General features: G+C 40.5%; 1 protein-coding gene across 2 annotated transcripts in view; it reads right to left on the minus strand.

The window, feature by feature from the left end:
* The window catches only part of LOC124402962 (nuclear factor of activated T-cells, cytoplasmic 1-like), a 60,898-nt gene that overhangs the window by 35,972 nt on the left and 8,237 nt on the right, over positions 1–16,689 (minus strand). For both annotated transcript variants that reach the window (XM_046876445.1, XM_046876446.1), the window contains exons 4-6: positions 7,386–7,588; positions 4,563–4,735; positions 2,600–2,740 (exon numbers count right to left, since the gene is read on the minus strand). In XM_046876445.1, the coding sequence (XP_046732401.1) occupies positions 2,600–2,740; positions 4,563–4,735; positions 7,386–7,588 (517 nt within the window). The remainder of the gene's footprint in view (positions 1–2,599; positions 2,741–4,562; positions 4,736–7,385; positions 7,589–16,689) is intronic.

Raw genomic sequence — 16,689 nt, forward strand, 5'->3', positions numbered from 1 at the left:
TTTTGGAAAATCGGTGCTGATCCCTGGCTTTGATGGTTGTGGTTAGGAAGCGTGACTTTTGATAGAATTAAAGGCATTCGTGTGAGTTTTAGTACTTGAGCTCATTTGCATTTGGGGTGTAAAATCGGTTCAATAAACTTTAACGTATCTTCCTTATTATCATCTTTTGCTTTTTTTGCGCTTATTGGTGCGTCTGTTCTATAATTAGGCTGATGTTGGGAAGCTTTTCCAGCCGACACTCTTGTTTTAGAAATACAGAAAGACAGACAGACAGATATACAGCCATGTTGACCAGGAAGGATCATCAGGAATTCTTCTGATCGTGAAAAGAAGGAATGAAGAAGGGTGGCAAAAAAGAGAAAACAAACCGCGTGTGATGGAAAGAACAGAGCAGCAAAGTGCTGTGGGCTGAACAGCACACGCCGCATCAGTGTGTTATATGGTCAGCCTTGAAAAAGAACGAAAGAGAAGGGGAGGACAGAGGGAGGGCTTCCCTCTCTTGGGGATTCCCTCTCTTTCCACTGGAATCAGGGCTGAATTTGCATACACAGCCTACTGCTGCATAAATAGCTCACTCTGAGGCACACGCCTGACGTGTCCGAGCGTATGAAGCGCTTATGTTTATAAAGGCCTGTGAATATGGGTATGTATGTTGTGAAATCCAAATCTAATAGCAAGCATTTTCTCTTTCCAGGAAAACCACAAACCTGACAGAGGAAGTCTCCTACCCAAATGCTTTGACAAAGTTTTTCAAATAAGTTGGCAAAAGGAATCCTACAAATCTTTCATCGTCTAATTGCACTGCTGTAAAGTCATTTCTGAACTTTCTGAACCAAACCAATTCGAGCGGTTATGGACTACATCCCAAAACCACATTTCTATATTATCAGTATTACGATCATTTTATCCAGGCCCTCGAGAATTCTCCAGTTGTGAGTGCTTCTGAATTTCACTTTCATTCAAGGTTCCATGTAGAACCCTGTAGAAAATCGGTCAGGGATATATTTTTTCAATCCAGTGCTACAGGATCTCTGAAGAACCATGTAAAACTATGTATTTCCCAACCTGGTCATTCTTACAATCTCTTTGAGAGCTCTTTTAAAAAAATTCTACTTGTTTGTTAAAAAATAAATAAAAATAAAAATGGAAATGTAAAATATATATATTGTAAAAGGACTGAAACCTGAAGGTGTGAACAAGGTGTGCTGTATATGTGCTGTATATGTACGAGGTTTGAGTGCAGAAAAATCTTTTCTGATCTTTTCTTCATCCATAAAGCATTGTATGCAACTTTTTTCCATTCGGGTTTTCCTACACAATCACGTTGGAAATTAGCATAGAAAACAGATGGAGACAACACCAGTGTCTCCACGTTTAAAAAAAATATCTCTGGCAATCATTTTTTCCCAAAATATCTCTGAATGTATCCATCCTAAACCAACTTTCTGGGACAAATTGGACCTATGGTAGGTATCCATCTTCTCTCAGGAAAGATCATTGTTTCGAGATTCCATCCATCTTAATTCATTAGCATTTAATGTGACGGTTCAGCACAACTCCTCTCTCAGGAGCCGGCTGCAGGCCAAGCGAAGTAGAAGAGTTTACCCCAAGACAGTGGAGACCCCGTCGAGAAAGGAACAGCAGACACATTCATATTCTTTGGGAAAAGCCTGAGGCGAGCAATGCCAAAGAAAACAAGGTAAAACACCACACAATGGTTTTCCGAAGTGATTTTTTTTTTTCAAAATGACGTTCCAGCAATTCGATGCTGAAGTCAGATTCAGAAACCCGGGCCAGCGGGAATTGCGCAGGCTAAACCGCTGAGCCTAGAAAGCCTATGTTTAATTGCTAACGTTGGGTCCCTGCGCACTGACAGACTTTAATGCACTGGGATTTACAAACTACAGAAATAATAGCTGTGCGATCAAGACAAGAGTCAACAACTTAGATTTATTTTGTGTTCAATCATGCATGGTGCAAGACATTGTATCTGCATTCTCATCATCATCATCACGTGTACATAGAAAACAGTGGTTTGGGCCTCGCCAACAGGTTTCCAAACGCAATCAAGGGAACGACTTGTAGCCCCTTTAAATATCAACATCTTGTTGCACTTTTCCACTCAGACAGCATATGTTTGACAAATAAATTCCAGCAGACAGATGAGGTGACTGAAATAATAGAGAGATCTATTATTTTTATGGAGACAGAAAGATGGAGGAACAGTTGGGAAAGGGTTGGTGAGGGAGAAAATGAGTCTGCAAGGCCAAAATACAGAGCACAGAGGAGATCGAGAGAAAAGAGAGAGAAAGAGAGAGAAAGAGAGAGAGAGAGTTTGCACATGCCCCGTTTGTGATTCATTCCACAACTTGCGGCCGAACGTCAGAGAACAGGCAATGGAAAATTGTGCAAATGTAAATACGTTTTGGTTTAAAAATATAGCATCCTAATGCACACCACATGGGCCGCCTGGCAGGCCATATTCTATTTTGACGGAAGGACAGACTGAGGAGAGAGGCTAAAAAAGAAAAGGAATGGAAGAAAGCAAATGGAAAGGAAATCAAATAGATGGGATGAGTAAAGACCAGCTTAGACTTACCTTGGGCCTTTTCTACGAACATGACTTTGGATTCAGGCAGGAAGTTATGGCCGCTGAGGAGCATCCGTTTACCTCCCGATGCTGGGTAGCTGTCCAGACTCTGCTTCTCCACCAAAGGCAGCTCCTGTGCTGAGCGCTGGGCTGCAGGAGAACACATTCAAATGAGTCACCGAAAACCTGATCTCCATCTGTCCCTGAGTGTCCAGAAATTTTTTCTAGTTAACTCAGTGTATACAGTGAATTTCATTTCATACGATATATATATAGCCATCCAAAATCTTCCAGTGCTTGGGAAGTTTCCAGGTGACAGGTGTAGGAGGTGGGAGTGTAATTACCAGATGGCGGAAAGCTGTCAAGTGACTAAAATCCCCCATTTTGTTTCAGATTTACAGCAATCAGAAACAGATTTTTTTTCTTTTACTGCATTTGTTGTAATAAATAATCTGAGAACACAATGTTTATGGCTTCTTCCATGGATCATTATGGATAATTAGTAAGAAAAAAAGGTTAATCATGGAAGTACTTTCTATACAGCCGTATAATTTGCAATGCAGATTTAGCATTAGTTTTAAGATTAGTCTAGTTAAATATCTTTTCGCTTGCTCAATACTGAAAACATATGTACAGTATGTGCTACATCTTTTAAATCCACGAGTATTAGGTCAAGAGAAAAACATAATAAGTTCAGCATTGAAAGGAAAGAAATATTTTCCATTATTGGGAATAATTGGGCCAATTTAAGATATACATAACTCAAAAATGATTGAGCACATCAACACATGTCTTGTACTGATATATTTATAGTCATGATTTGTCAGTTAAGCACGATGTATTACTTCTTCATCCACATCAGTCGACTCATTTCAGTGATTACTTAAGCGCTAGCATGTTGTTAATATTTTAATGCTGAAGCTTGAGGCCATTTTGGTCATAATGACCATTTTCACAGCCAGAAAACTCAGCATCAAATTCAGCTTACTGCTTTGTTTGATCAGGATTTTGGTGTATTAATCACAGCTTTGTAAGAGGTTTTAATAAATGACAAACGAGAGAAGGGTGTAGCCCATGTGTTTGCCCTGAATACAGAGGAAGCTTATTATACCGGGGCAGATTTATGGGAATGGTAAAGAGCAGTAAATAACATCATGATTTTTAAACAAGCAACAAGGCAACCCACTTAAGCTGGACAATCCAATCACAATGTGTTCAAGAGTGGTCTTTACATCTGGAAAAATGACCTTCTCTGACCCAGTGTAAATAGCTTAATACTGATCTAATCGCTGTTACAGTGTAAAGCTTTTAATGGGTTAGATAATGTTGATGACTCATCTTCTGCTCTTTGCACTACCAAAAAACTTAGTTATACCCAGGATTCTTGCTATTTAGACCCAAGATTGCTTCTTTGCTGCAATAGACAATCTTGACCTGGAGCCCATAGATTTGTACCTCAATGACAGAATGTTTAATTACTACACATGCTCAATGTCTTTCATCACATTATTAAATGTAATGATTTATACTCTGAGTTGTAAATGTGATTTTTCTCAAGATATCATGTCAGATAGATAGATAGATAGATAGATAGATAGATAGATAGATAGATAGATAGATAGATAGATAGATAGATAGATAGATAGATAGACAGACAACAATGAAATGCAGTTTGGTATCTACCAGAAGTGCAAATAGTATGCAAATATGCAAATATATGTACATAATGTAATATATAACTTTATATATGTATAGCAAGGCTATGGCTTTATTTTTTTAATATATCATTTTTTTCATATTTGAATATATAATAGTTTATTATCTATGTAACAAAAAATTTATTTAATTCAAATTCCTTTCATCAATCTTCTGTTTGATCTTTGAGCTTCCTATGTGAGAGCATTTTCTACAAAAAAGAAACAGGTACCAGTGCTGATCTTTTGTGCTGGTATCTGGGTAAAGGTAGACTTACAGCACTCTATGGGGTTGGATGCGGCTTGTAGAGACACGGTCCTGCCATTGGGCTGGTTGATGTGGACACGAAACACCATTCGGACTCGAGTGTTTTTGCGGCCGATGTCTGTCTCCCCCTTCCTCAGCTCGATGTCTGAGTTTCGGAGTTTTAGGATTCCAGCACAGTCGATTCTGCGGTGTGGACAAAGTATAAGAAATCATTAAGTATTACCTTAATAAAAAATTTCACTCATGCGGAAAAAGAATAAAATTGGGACGCAGAACAATCACTCACTATTCAACCTTAAACTTACAAAAGTATAACTGACATTTTTATTGATCCAAGACTAAATGGATTTTGTGAGTTTTACAGCAAATTTTGCATAAATGTGATGGAACGAATGCATGTATTGGCTGTTTGTCTTGGCTAACAATGACATCAATGCTGACAGCTACAATGCTAGGCTTTGTATAGGTGATGCATAATAGGTCATCATGTGTCTACAGCCCAATTGGTGCCCTCACACCCTGGAAGAAAGACTTCCCTCTCTTAGTTTAATTGTCTCCCTGGTGTCCATGGAGTGGGGGCTCTCTGGTGGCAATGTGTTTACAGAGGAGAAGCAATTCGGCCACCAAACACTTTCTCGCAGCTTGTCAAGCATCTTTAACCAGACTGCTTGAACAGTACGTTTACCAGTGCAAACTTTTACAGCTTCAATTCAATCAATTAAATTAAATAATGGTATATTTAGAGGCAGGATTTTTTTTTTTTCCTACTTGCTTTCTCTCCCTTGTCATTTTTTTGTTAATGGGACATTTGGGCAGAAAAAGGTCTCATATATTATGCTGGCATTTAAAAAAAAATTAATAAAACTAAAGCTGAGCTGATAAAAAAATAAAAATAAAGCATTGAATGCATACTGGATATGGCCTGGGATTCCAATTATTTTGTATTCCAGTTATGGGCCAAGTTCCTGGAACATGGTAAATGTCAAATTTTACACAAACCTATTTTTCCCCCACTTCAGCCAATTACAATTTGAATACACCAAATGTACCACAATAAGCACAGATGTAGTCTGATGTCGCTCTCAGGCAAAACAAAGTGAAATATTTTATGAAAGTTCTGTGACATGGCCAATTGAATCATATAAATGGGTAGTGATTATATATTCAATTCAGCGGTTATAGCTCTTTTCTATAATGGTCTGTAAAGGGAAGCAAGATGCAGAGACCATCAGTGTGGGCTGACAGACATTTCCCTGAAACGGGTTAAACGTATCTGCCGTCCTAACAATCGCTAGACTCTTTCCGCTGTTATTACTTCTCTTAGCAATATAATTAAGAAACAAGGGAAATGACGGGAAAAGGATGAACTAATTTGCTTCAGCGGTGGACATGGAGCAATTAGGGACAAACTCTCCACCTTGCATGCTTGGCAGATGGATTGAGGCACTCTTCAAACCTTCCACACTATACAAACACTGCTTGTTTTCAGGTTTCTGTCCCATAATAAAAAATAAAAAAAAAGATATGAATACCAGAGACTAAAGGAGGCTCCCATAGCGTTACTGACCTTCAGTCTGAATGGGTGCACTGCTGCTCTGTTCTGTTTACCTTACACTTGTATGCCTTTATTAATTAAGTTTGTGTAGAGTTGTGGCCTTTCCCAGACCTGGCGTGGGGAAAACGGATCTCCTAAACCAGTGATATAAAAACAGCGAGATGGAGAAACAGAACTGGATCTATGAGGAAAGCACTGGCTTATGTCTTATCAACAGTCTGCTCATGGATGGAAAGACCACATCAGCCAGCCTCCACAAAACCTGGCCTTTAAAAGAAAAAAGTCCTCAGCCCACACCTTCCTGTCTGAGATCAGGCTGGAGAAAACCCCCTCACTGCTTCGACATTTCGGCAGACAATCTAGCCAAGGCTTATCGGGTCATCAGGACATGGAGGAACGTCTGCTGCTATCTTGAATCTCCTCCTGTAATTCAGTTAACCGTTCGATTTGTTCATGACACTTCCACATCGGATAATCCATCTTCCTGAGCCCGAGGAAAAATGAGGGCTTGGATTATTGCTTGAAGATTTACCCAGCTTGCCCAGATCTTTGTCAAATAAAACTGGTAAATAGATAGGGGTTTGTATTCACTTAAAAAATGTTTTGCCAATAAACATCGACAAGTGGTGATAATTAGCATAAAAAAAACAAAAAAAGAGAGACATTTGAAGGTGAGTGAGGTTATGTAATGTCTGGGTTTGATGCCTTATTTCTTTTAGCTGCTGGGACAAAAGCCAGTGGAGTTGTAGAGAAAGAAAGCCAAGCCAGAAGTGCTCCTGGCTGGACGGCATGTCAAGCAAAAGCCCCAAGGACTTTTGAGCTCTGGGTGGTGGTGGCTAATGTGGAATTTTGGGGACAAAATGCTTATAGCTTCTATCTCAAAAAGCAACAAATGCACTAAAGCATGTCTAGGGGCCAGGCTTGGGTTGGACCTGATAGAAGAACAAGGGTCTTAATATATATATTAAATGATTTCTGGTGAAGGTTAGAGAGAAGGGTTCCTCTAGAGTTCTTTTAACTCATTAGAAAAATCTGTCCTACTTGAAATGCTTAATCTAAACAAGAAACCCATTCTTATTGGGTTTTAGATCTTTGACCCCAAAGAAAAATGATTAATGGTGAGATATGAAACCTAGATTCCTAGTTCTCCAGAGTGTCCTCGAGGCCTTAACTGACTTAGATTTCAAGTAGAATCAGTTTTATAAATGTATATATACATTTGCGTCCAGAAAGAGCCAGAAATGACACAGAGAATTCAAATAGGTAGATCCGACTCACATGGCTCTCATGTTGTTCTCAGGCAGCAGCGGGATCTCCAGCACCTTGGTGTTGGATTGCAGAGCCTCGTGGCTAGCGGTGGAGACGGTCTTGCCAGTGATGCGGTGAACCTGGTAGAAAGCGTGCGGTCGCAGAAGTCGGTCATCGGCCGTGCCAATGAAGAGCTGGAGTGTTAGCGGCTCACTCTCCATGTAGCCGTAGAGCTGGCAAAGCAACAAAGAGAACTAGGTGAGCTCTCCAAAAAGCCTGCTAAGTCTTAAAAGAAGCCCACTCTTAAACCCAATCTCTTCTGTGGTGTAATTATTTCAGCACACTGTGGCTAAGGCATCCTAATGATAGCTTTTAGCCTTAGAGAGGCTCACTCATGCTAACAGCACTGTATTTGTTTCCCTGGTCAGGCTGGGGACGAGCCACATTAACCCTCAGCCTACAAGTAGTTCATTTTACCCAATTAAAAGAATTCCCTTCAGGGTTTGGGGGGGGTCCTTAAAAACAGGTTTGATCTTTTTTTTATTGAGGTTATGCAGCAGGAACTCTTTCATAGTGTAGTCTAACACACAGGGTGGAGGTTTGGTTCTGTCATGCTGATGTTTGTGAAATTTCTCAGTAACCATAAAAAAGATGCCCATGGAGAAGCAAGCCTTTAGCAGATACTGAGTCAATACCCAAGGTGAGACCAAAGTTAAACATTCATCATAATCAATCAATTTATTTCATGACATCTACTATTTATTTCTATGCTACATAATCTGTAACAACCACATCTAACCATTTTTACATCATTTGTTAAAAAAAAACATTTTCATTTATATAACCTATAACAATGCCCTGCCCTATAACAATGCTAGAACCGTTGTTAGCTTTAGACGCATTAGCAAATTTATTAAAGGACATCCTGGAGCCATTGTGCATAAGATGAAATTCATAGAATGCATACAATTTGTTTAAATGTCGCATAGTGATCTTTATGACAAAAACAACACTAAAACGTTCCCAAATTGAGAATGAAATCAGCCTAAGAAAGAAACAGAACACTTATGCACTCAATCCCCTCACTGCTAGCATGATTCAATTGAACTACATTTTGATGATGACAGCATTTCTAAGCATAACCTGCTATTAACATGGTGCTAGCCTTCTGAATGCTTCCCTGAGGGCTTTCCGACATGGATTACAATGCGTGTTATGATTTTCATTATGGCTGGCAAAGCTTTGGGCTGAAGCTAGAGACGGTGCCACACTGAGATAAAAGCACTAACAGAATCAGAGCCCTTTACTTCCAACAGGTCCAACTTCCTCTCTCTCTCTCTCTCTCTCTCTCTCTCTCTCTAGTTACCACTTAGCCCTTTTGCGCTCTGATAAAAACACTTCAGCACAGGCAGGGGGAACAAATGTTTTTTAAACACAGATATATGAAGCCACTCATCAACAGCACATCAAGAGGAAGCCAGTGTTTGTCAGTGCATTAGGATTGCTGAAGATCCTTGGGATCTGTAAATGTAGATTTATAGGCTGTAACTATGTTTTGCCATTTGGTTTAATGAATGCATGTAGCACTGGAGTTCAAACTATATTCCGGGTGATCCGATTGCAACTGTGTCTTTGGTGTAACCATAATGGTACAACCAAATGAACTTTGGGGTAACATGATTTTTCAGTCTGCATGCAGTCTACATTCTCCACAGTGTGGGTGGGCAAATAGACTGCACCCTGAAATCAGTAAAAAAAAAAAAAAACACTAAGAGCCAAAAAAAAAAAACCCTCTGAGGGGTTAAGATTAACCTCCAGAACTCATTTCAGTTGGGGTTTTCTGGCCACATGTTCAATTGCCATGAAAGCAAATAAGAAGGACCTGTCAAAATAAAGCCCATATGGTAAATCCAAACTGTGCAATTCCAGGTCTAGTGCTTATGAAGTTTCATTCAATGACCGAGTCAAAATGGTAAGGATGTCAAGCTAAATAATAGGGGGCTATGCTTATTTAGGTGATTGAGTCATCTAACAAAATGTAGACCACATGTAACCTATGACATAATCTGATTAATGCTTATATAAATGCCCCTATTTAAAAGGGGAGGGAGTCAGGATTGGAGGATTGGAGGCAAAAAAATTGTCCAGAGCAAAGCATTATTTGCTTTTTCAAAAAAGAGTTGCTGAGACTACAATCTGATTCTTTGATAAAAGCAACTAAAATCATAAGTAAAATGAGGCTCTTCTCAAGTTACCACTCCAATAATTGTGAGTGACATTCCCATTCTATAGCAGCACAGTAGCACAGAAGGTAATGTTTCAACCTTACACCTCTAGTAGAGCCTTAGCTTGGTTTACTGTCTGTGCAGATTTTCTAAGATCTAGTGATGGGTTCCTTTAGGTTCTCCAGGTTTCCTCCACCTTCTAGCTAATAAAACAGGTGGATTTAGTCCACTGAATAGTCCCTAGCTGATCGGATGTGTGTGGCATCCCCTCCAGGGTATCTTCCTATATCAAAATGACCACCCTGCCCAAACCAGGATGATGATACTAAAGATAAATGAATGAACTACTATTAGATTACATCCTAATATACTACTTCATATGACCTCGTCAACTTTGAACTTTGCCTAAGTGCCTCCACAAATGACATCTACTTGAACTTCTAAAATGAAGTTCAATAAAGTTGACCCTTTGGCTGGTTGCAAGATCTTGCCTGGAACAGAACTTGCAAATTCTGACACTGGAAACTTTCAAACAATTGTTATGTCGAAAAAAACAACAAAAAAAAAACATTTCAATTGCCACGTAATTAGAATTTTATATGACCCCTGTGTATACACACTTTGAGTGGCTGAAAAGAAGTCACAGTGACTACACCGACATGATGCATTTCTACACGTAATATATTACCCGAGATGAATGATGATTCTCAAGACGAATACTAATATAAAATCTGTTAGTTACTCGAAGGTCTTTCTAAGCATCATTCACTGAACTGAATGGTTAAGAATGACTAATTCGCAAGCCAGCAAATGTTGGCTAATGATCTGTCCACACTCCTGGCTCTTTTTCCTCTCTTCAGAGTCTCAACAGCTGTCCTGATCCTGAATGCTAGTCACATATGCTTGTCATCAGCAAAGCATGTCGGGGTCAGGGGCTTCTTGAAGTCCTCGCTTCTCCAGAGAGCACTTTATCTCCAAGGTGATCTCACCAGAGGCACTCGCTCTGCTTATTATATTTTACTCTCTGTGTCACCGCAGCTAATTAGCTACAGGCCCGTGTGCTACCAAGCACCTCTAGACAATTGGGGGAAAATGGGGGAAATTTTGCAACTGGGTTTTTGTGCACTTGATCAAGAAGTCTAATTAGAAAATGGTCTTTTAAATAGTGCCAATAATGGTCTGACGTTTCTACATCCGCAACACTTACAGTAGAGTATTCTAGTCATTGTGCTCTGTATTGGGTTTGTGTGTTCGTTCAACCAGGCATTATGTCAACTTTTATGTGACTGAGAGAAATAATTTTTAAACTCACGGGTCTAGCGTTGTGGGGCGACAATCACGGCTGGCTTCATTCAAAGCTAAAGTGACCTCATGCTCAAAGTAAAGTGATGAATGAGGTCAGGTAAATTACAGTGACGTTGGTCTTCCTGAAAGTAACGTAGCATGTTTTTGTCTCCCTTGGGCAAACTCCCAAGATTCGTTTACCATATGTGCTCTCCTGAACTTGCGTTCTTTTTTCTGTCTTTATCCGCCCACGTTCAAGTGCTGTCTAAAAGACACCATGAAATCAAAATGACTCTTTCAGAGATTTTGAGTTTCGATACGTTAGCTTGATGGGTGCCTAAGGCTATATTTTCTTTCAATGGGCCAGTATATGTCAACAAATGTTTTGCTTAAATTCTACTTCAAAGTTATGTGTTTTAAAACTATTACTTGAAAATGCGTAAATGCGGATGACACTGGGATCTGAACTCTGCAATGTGTATAAATTCTGCTAACTGACCACTTTATTTGGCAAACCAGTACACCTTTTTTCCAATCTTCAACTGTTCAGATTTCTGGTCTTGGCTAAAAAAGAGTGGAACCCAAGTTGGTCTTTCATCCATACACGGGATTTGTTTTATTTATCACAACATACTGTATCTATAAACCCCTATAAGACTGTTCTGCACGAGGGGATCAAAACCCATCTGGCACCAACAGCTATACCACAACGTTGATAAGATCACATTTATTTGCATCCTAATGTTTGATATTCACCTTAACTGAAGCTCTTGGGGTGTATCTGCAAGATTTCTATGCATTGATGCACATTAGGTGTACTGGTGTTACAGGGTGGTGGTAGCTTAAAGGTTTAGGCATTGGACTTTGAATCAGAAGGTTGTGAGTTCAAACACAGAGCAGCCACTCCTTTGCCCCTGAGAAAGGCCCTTTACCCGAACACTGCTTAGCTGTATGAATGATAATCACTCTGGATAAGGGTGTCTGCCAAATGTCATATATGTAAATCTGATTGATTGTAAGTATATGTGCCGCTTCCTCATAAATAGACCAATCAATAGTACTAGAAGTATGAAAAAATATTTGTAGTATTCAAATATCAGAATGTTAGCTAAATTCCTATACACCAATTATGGAGAATGAACATGGTTATTTTTTCTTTTTAAAGGATAAGTCCTATTAAACTGGATGAGGCCCGTTCCATTACCACCTGGATTTTCCCATATTGTCTAAATTGATTATTTAAAATTAATTAGGTGCTTCTATATACAAACCCACTGTACACATCAACAGAATTACTTAGAAAGCACGTTATTATTACCCTTAACAATTATGGTACTCGACATGCCCTACAGCAGATACACTTTAGTATTATTGAAATGCCCTCCCTGGAAACACAAGTCCTGCTGGGTCACACAGCTCCAGGATTTGCAATGGGCACATTTGTTTAAGGAAATGAGATGAGTGGTGACATCAGAGAGCTACATTAAATGAGCTACATTTTCTTTTTTTTTTCTTTCTCTGTATTACTTCACAATATGTAAGCCATCCTAACTGGTTCTTGATCTTGTTTCATCTCCTGTACTCTCCGCGGTGGTAAGTAGGAATGTCATGACTGGTCTAGTCCACGTGGCGAAGAAAAGGGGAGAGGGAAAGAAGCAGTAAGAGCGCAAGGTTGGAGTAGAGGAAGGAGGGAGACCTTGGTCCATTATCACATTCGCTCATAAGCGCTGACAGTCAGTCGGCAAGGCCTGTCTGAAACAAATTAAATCTACACTAATTTAAGTTTACTTTTTTCAACTTCAGCGTTCTGCTGGGTCACATTTAATTTGATCGATGTGTGTGTGATAGAGACAAAGACATAGAGTATGTGTGTGCGTAAGTTACTTTACTGCAATTGGCTGCCCCAGTAATCAGTGTCGCTTTTATGGTTTTCGGCAGAGTGACAATAGGTTGTGGTAGGTAATAAAATGCAAAAACGAATGTCACCGAGGGCCAACGTTTCAAGCGCACCACGTCTAGACCAAAGATCATAGAAATCATAAGAAGTGCATAAACCGATGGCTTAAAAAGAAATGTCTTAATACCGAAGCGCCTTGCCAAAGGCTACACACTGACGTTCACAGGATTCCAGTGCCCCGTGATCGAAGTGGCGGCCAATGATGCCTTACCTCATAAATCTGTGGTCAGCACCTCAGACCAATGAAAATGTTGCCGTCGCACAGCATTCTTTGAGTTACTCCATGGTTGCAATTAGTGGTTTCCCAATACCAAGGTCTTGAGTAAGGGGAGCCCCTCAAAGCAAAGGAAATCTGGGCACGGAGTGTTTAATGGAGCTTTACATAATAAACATGAGACAGTAATTATTTGCAAGATGATATGTTTTTTGATTTTATTATTTTTTAATAGCGCTGTCAACTGGGATTCATTACGAAACAAAAATGGGGATTCCAGGCTTGTTTAAAGGGATGCAGAAGACATACTCGAAAAACATAATTTCAGAAAGCGAATTGTTAAAAGACCAAATAGTACAAAAACAGGGCATCCCTCCACCCAAAATGGAATCAGAATACTTCTCTTATATGACTATCATATATAGTTTTTTTTTCTGTATAACTATTGCCAGTTGAAGGCTTTACAACATAAAAACACAGTTATGAGTTATGGGAATACTTTGTGAGTCACAGCTTGGTCTTCACCCTCCTTAGAACATAATTCCATGTAATTCAGCACTGGCAAACATTTATGATATTCATTTCAAATTGACGGAAAAGCCATCATTCTTGAGGTGCTTGTTCCCTCAAAGGTAGACCTTGAGATTCCCCCCAGAATGCCACAAAAAACCATGATGTAGATGTTGGCAGTAAATGTGGTGCAGCAATGTGCCTTTTCCACAGACAGACAGATCCCCTCCTCCTCCCCTGTAGGATTGTGGTTGGCAGTAGCTAGACAAGAGGAAAAGTGGCTATGGGGGTCTTAAGCTTCCTCCAAAATAAGCTGTATGGCTAAGTTGAGGAGATAATGGAAAAGGCGAGGCAATGGTCACTTGTCGAGTTTACAGAAATGTATTAAAGTGGAGGATGTTTCTATCAACATGGGGCATCTCTTTTAAGCCTTGATCTCTAGTCTGGCAGTAGTATAGGGACAGTGATGTCACCTCTGAGAAAAAAACTTTCCTAAACAAAGGGAAGTCTGTGTGTTTGGGGGCAGCGGGGAAAGGGGTTAGAAAAACACCTCCACTCATTATTATGGAACCTCAATAATAACCAATGCCAAGGGGCAGAGGAACAGTCTGACCTGGGAGAAGGGGACCACCATTTCAGTGATCCAGGTGTTTACATCATGTGATAGAAAAATTTAAACCCGAACCCCATGCGATCGCTATTCAAATGAAGTGTAATGTCTCTGATTGACAAGGGATGGGTGCCACTTGTGTAAAAATGTGTCACCACTACAAACGAAAGCAGTGTGTGTGTGTGTGTGTGTGTGTGTTGATTCATGAAAGGAAACATTTTGAAGTGAGTGTCATTCCATGGATTGACTTGGGAGAATTTTTGAGAGATGAGTGCCTCGCCAGAAATGACACCAGCGATGAGACAATGCCCATGGAGACTCAGCACAGTAGCATCAGCTGGGTTCTGGGACTCCTGTCCCACTCTGCCCCCTTTACCATGCCCTACTTCTCTGTAGGGGCATCACTGGTGCCTAGGGTCCTTAATCAGCAGGAAGCAGAGGGTCCCAGAGGGAAAAAAGCTCTGCTGAGCCTCAGCTGCCTGCCTGTTGACTCCCTGTGCCCCACACCCTCTTCCCCCCTGCTGCCGTTCTCCATGGCTGCCATGCACCCGCCCGAAGCCTGCTCTTCATTATTGCTTTACCCTGGGAGCCATGATGCGAATGAGCGAATGATGCTCAGGCAAGATGAGTAAGTAAGAGGAGGGGGGTGAGGGGTCAGAATTACAAGCCAGTCTACTCTCAGCTTTGGATCATCTACAGCAAAGCTGGAAAGAGTTGAAGCGTGACTAAGCTGAAGCTCCTTTTCTCCGAGCGCCTCTCTCACTGGACAGGATTGCCTAACCAAGTCAAGAGAGCAGCAAGTAAACTGCTGCTGCCGTCTGCTCGAGAGGCCGCAGGCTGACGAAAGCCCTCATATATTTTCCCCGAACTGGAGCAGTAAAAGCATTAAATCACAGTGAAGAAAAGTAAAAGTTGAAGCATGCTAACAATGTGAGCACAGCAGACAAAGTGCGTCACTGAGCTGCAATTTTTCAACTTGGTTCTTCCGAGATAATCCAATCACACATATTGCTGAAACGGTGCACACTCCGAGATAAATTCTATTGTTCTAAAATATAAAAAGAGTCTTAAAATGATTGTGGCTGTTATATGAATGTATAGGAATGCATTATATGGCAAAAGTTTGCAGACACCTGACCAAAACATTCAGGTGGGACTTTTGCACATTTTATTCCAGATGTTTTTTTCTCTTTTCTGTTATATTATTAACCCTTTTAGTTTTTGAAAGGTAAAGAAAGAAATAAGATTTATACTTGTCACATGCACTTTACAGCACATTAAAATATCCCAGCTATTTTAGAAAGCCATGTTACAGCACCTCTGGAGCACAGAGGTTTAAGGGCCTGCTCAAGGGCCCCAAAAGGGGCAACTTGGCGATACCCGGGCTTAAATCCCAGACCTTTCTATGATTTACCCACAATCTTAACCACTTCCCTCTTTGGGACATGGCTGTGAGGATTTGAGCTCATTCGGGCACAACAGCGTTAGTGAAGCCAAGTACTTATTTTGGGTGAGGAGGACTGAACTGCAATTGGTGTTCCAGTCTATACCACAGGTGTTCACGGTTGTCTTTGGACACTGTCTTCATGGAGCTCACTTTGTCCCTGGGGCATTGTTAAGGTCATATTCTGGCCCATTAGTTTAAGTGAAGGGAAGTTTTAAGTCTACAGTATTCAGAGACATTTGTATGCTTCCATCTTTAAGCAACAAAAAGTAGTATGAAAAGACCACATATATGAATGATGGTCAGGTGTCCACAAATCTCCTGCAAAATAGTGAGTCAATAGCATTGGAATAAAGGTTATTGAAATACATCAAACTGTCAAAACAGCTTAAAGGTATGAGTGTTTATATTTCTGTTCCTGTTTGTTTTGTTCTAGGAGGCCACTGCAGTACCGCTTCACTCATAATAAATGAAGTGGCACAAGCCAGGTCAGGTCCAGCTCTCAATACCAAGTATGTGACAGGGTACGCTGGTTAGCGTCCATCTCCCTGCAGGCTTGTGCTAACAAATTCAACTTCAACATCGAGACATGACTTCTGCTGTGGGAGGAAATGGATTATAAATAACACCTGAGAGTTGATGAATTAGGTTTGAAACTGGCTGGGCGGCAGCTGCTGTGCTGGGAAGTGAAAGTGCCCGTGTTCGACTGGGGAGAGGTTTGGAAAACAGCTGCAATGCCTCGACTACTGCCTTTACCAAGAGACGGCAGCACCGCGCCAGTGTGTCTGCGTCTGAATGTATTACATTATTGATTTAATGGCCACACGCACGTCACTCCCGACCACATACACACACATACACAACATGTAGCATTGCACTTTCAAGGGCACTTTCCACCTTGGATAAACCAAAAAGGGAATTAAAGGGCAAGTTTAAGATGGAGTAAAATAGAGAATGCTTTTTTCTCACACGTGTTAGGTAATGCAGGTGAGAGTGACGTGGCTCCTATAACTGCTGCCAAGCACAATAGTTAGAGGCGGTGCTCTCACCCCACGGTAATTGCGATAATATGCGCCACTGCAATTCGCTC

The sequence above is a fragment of the Silurus meridionalis genome, chromosome 20 (assembly GCF_014805685.1).
Source record: "Silurus meridionalis isolate SWU-2019-XX chromosome 20, ASM1480568v1, whole genome shotgun sequence".
In the NCBI taxonomy this organism is placed as follows: domain Eukaryota; kingdom Metazoa; phylum Chordata; class Actinopteri; order Siluriformes; family Siluridae; genus Silurus; species Silurus meridionalis.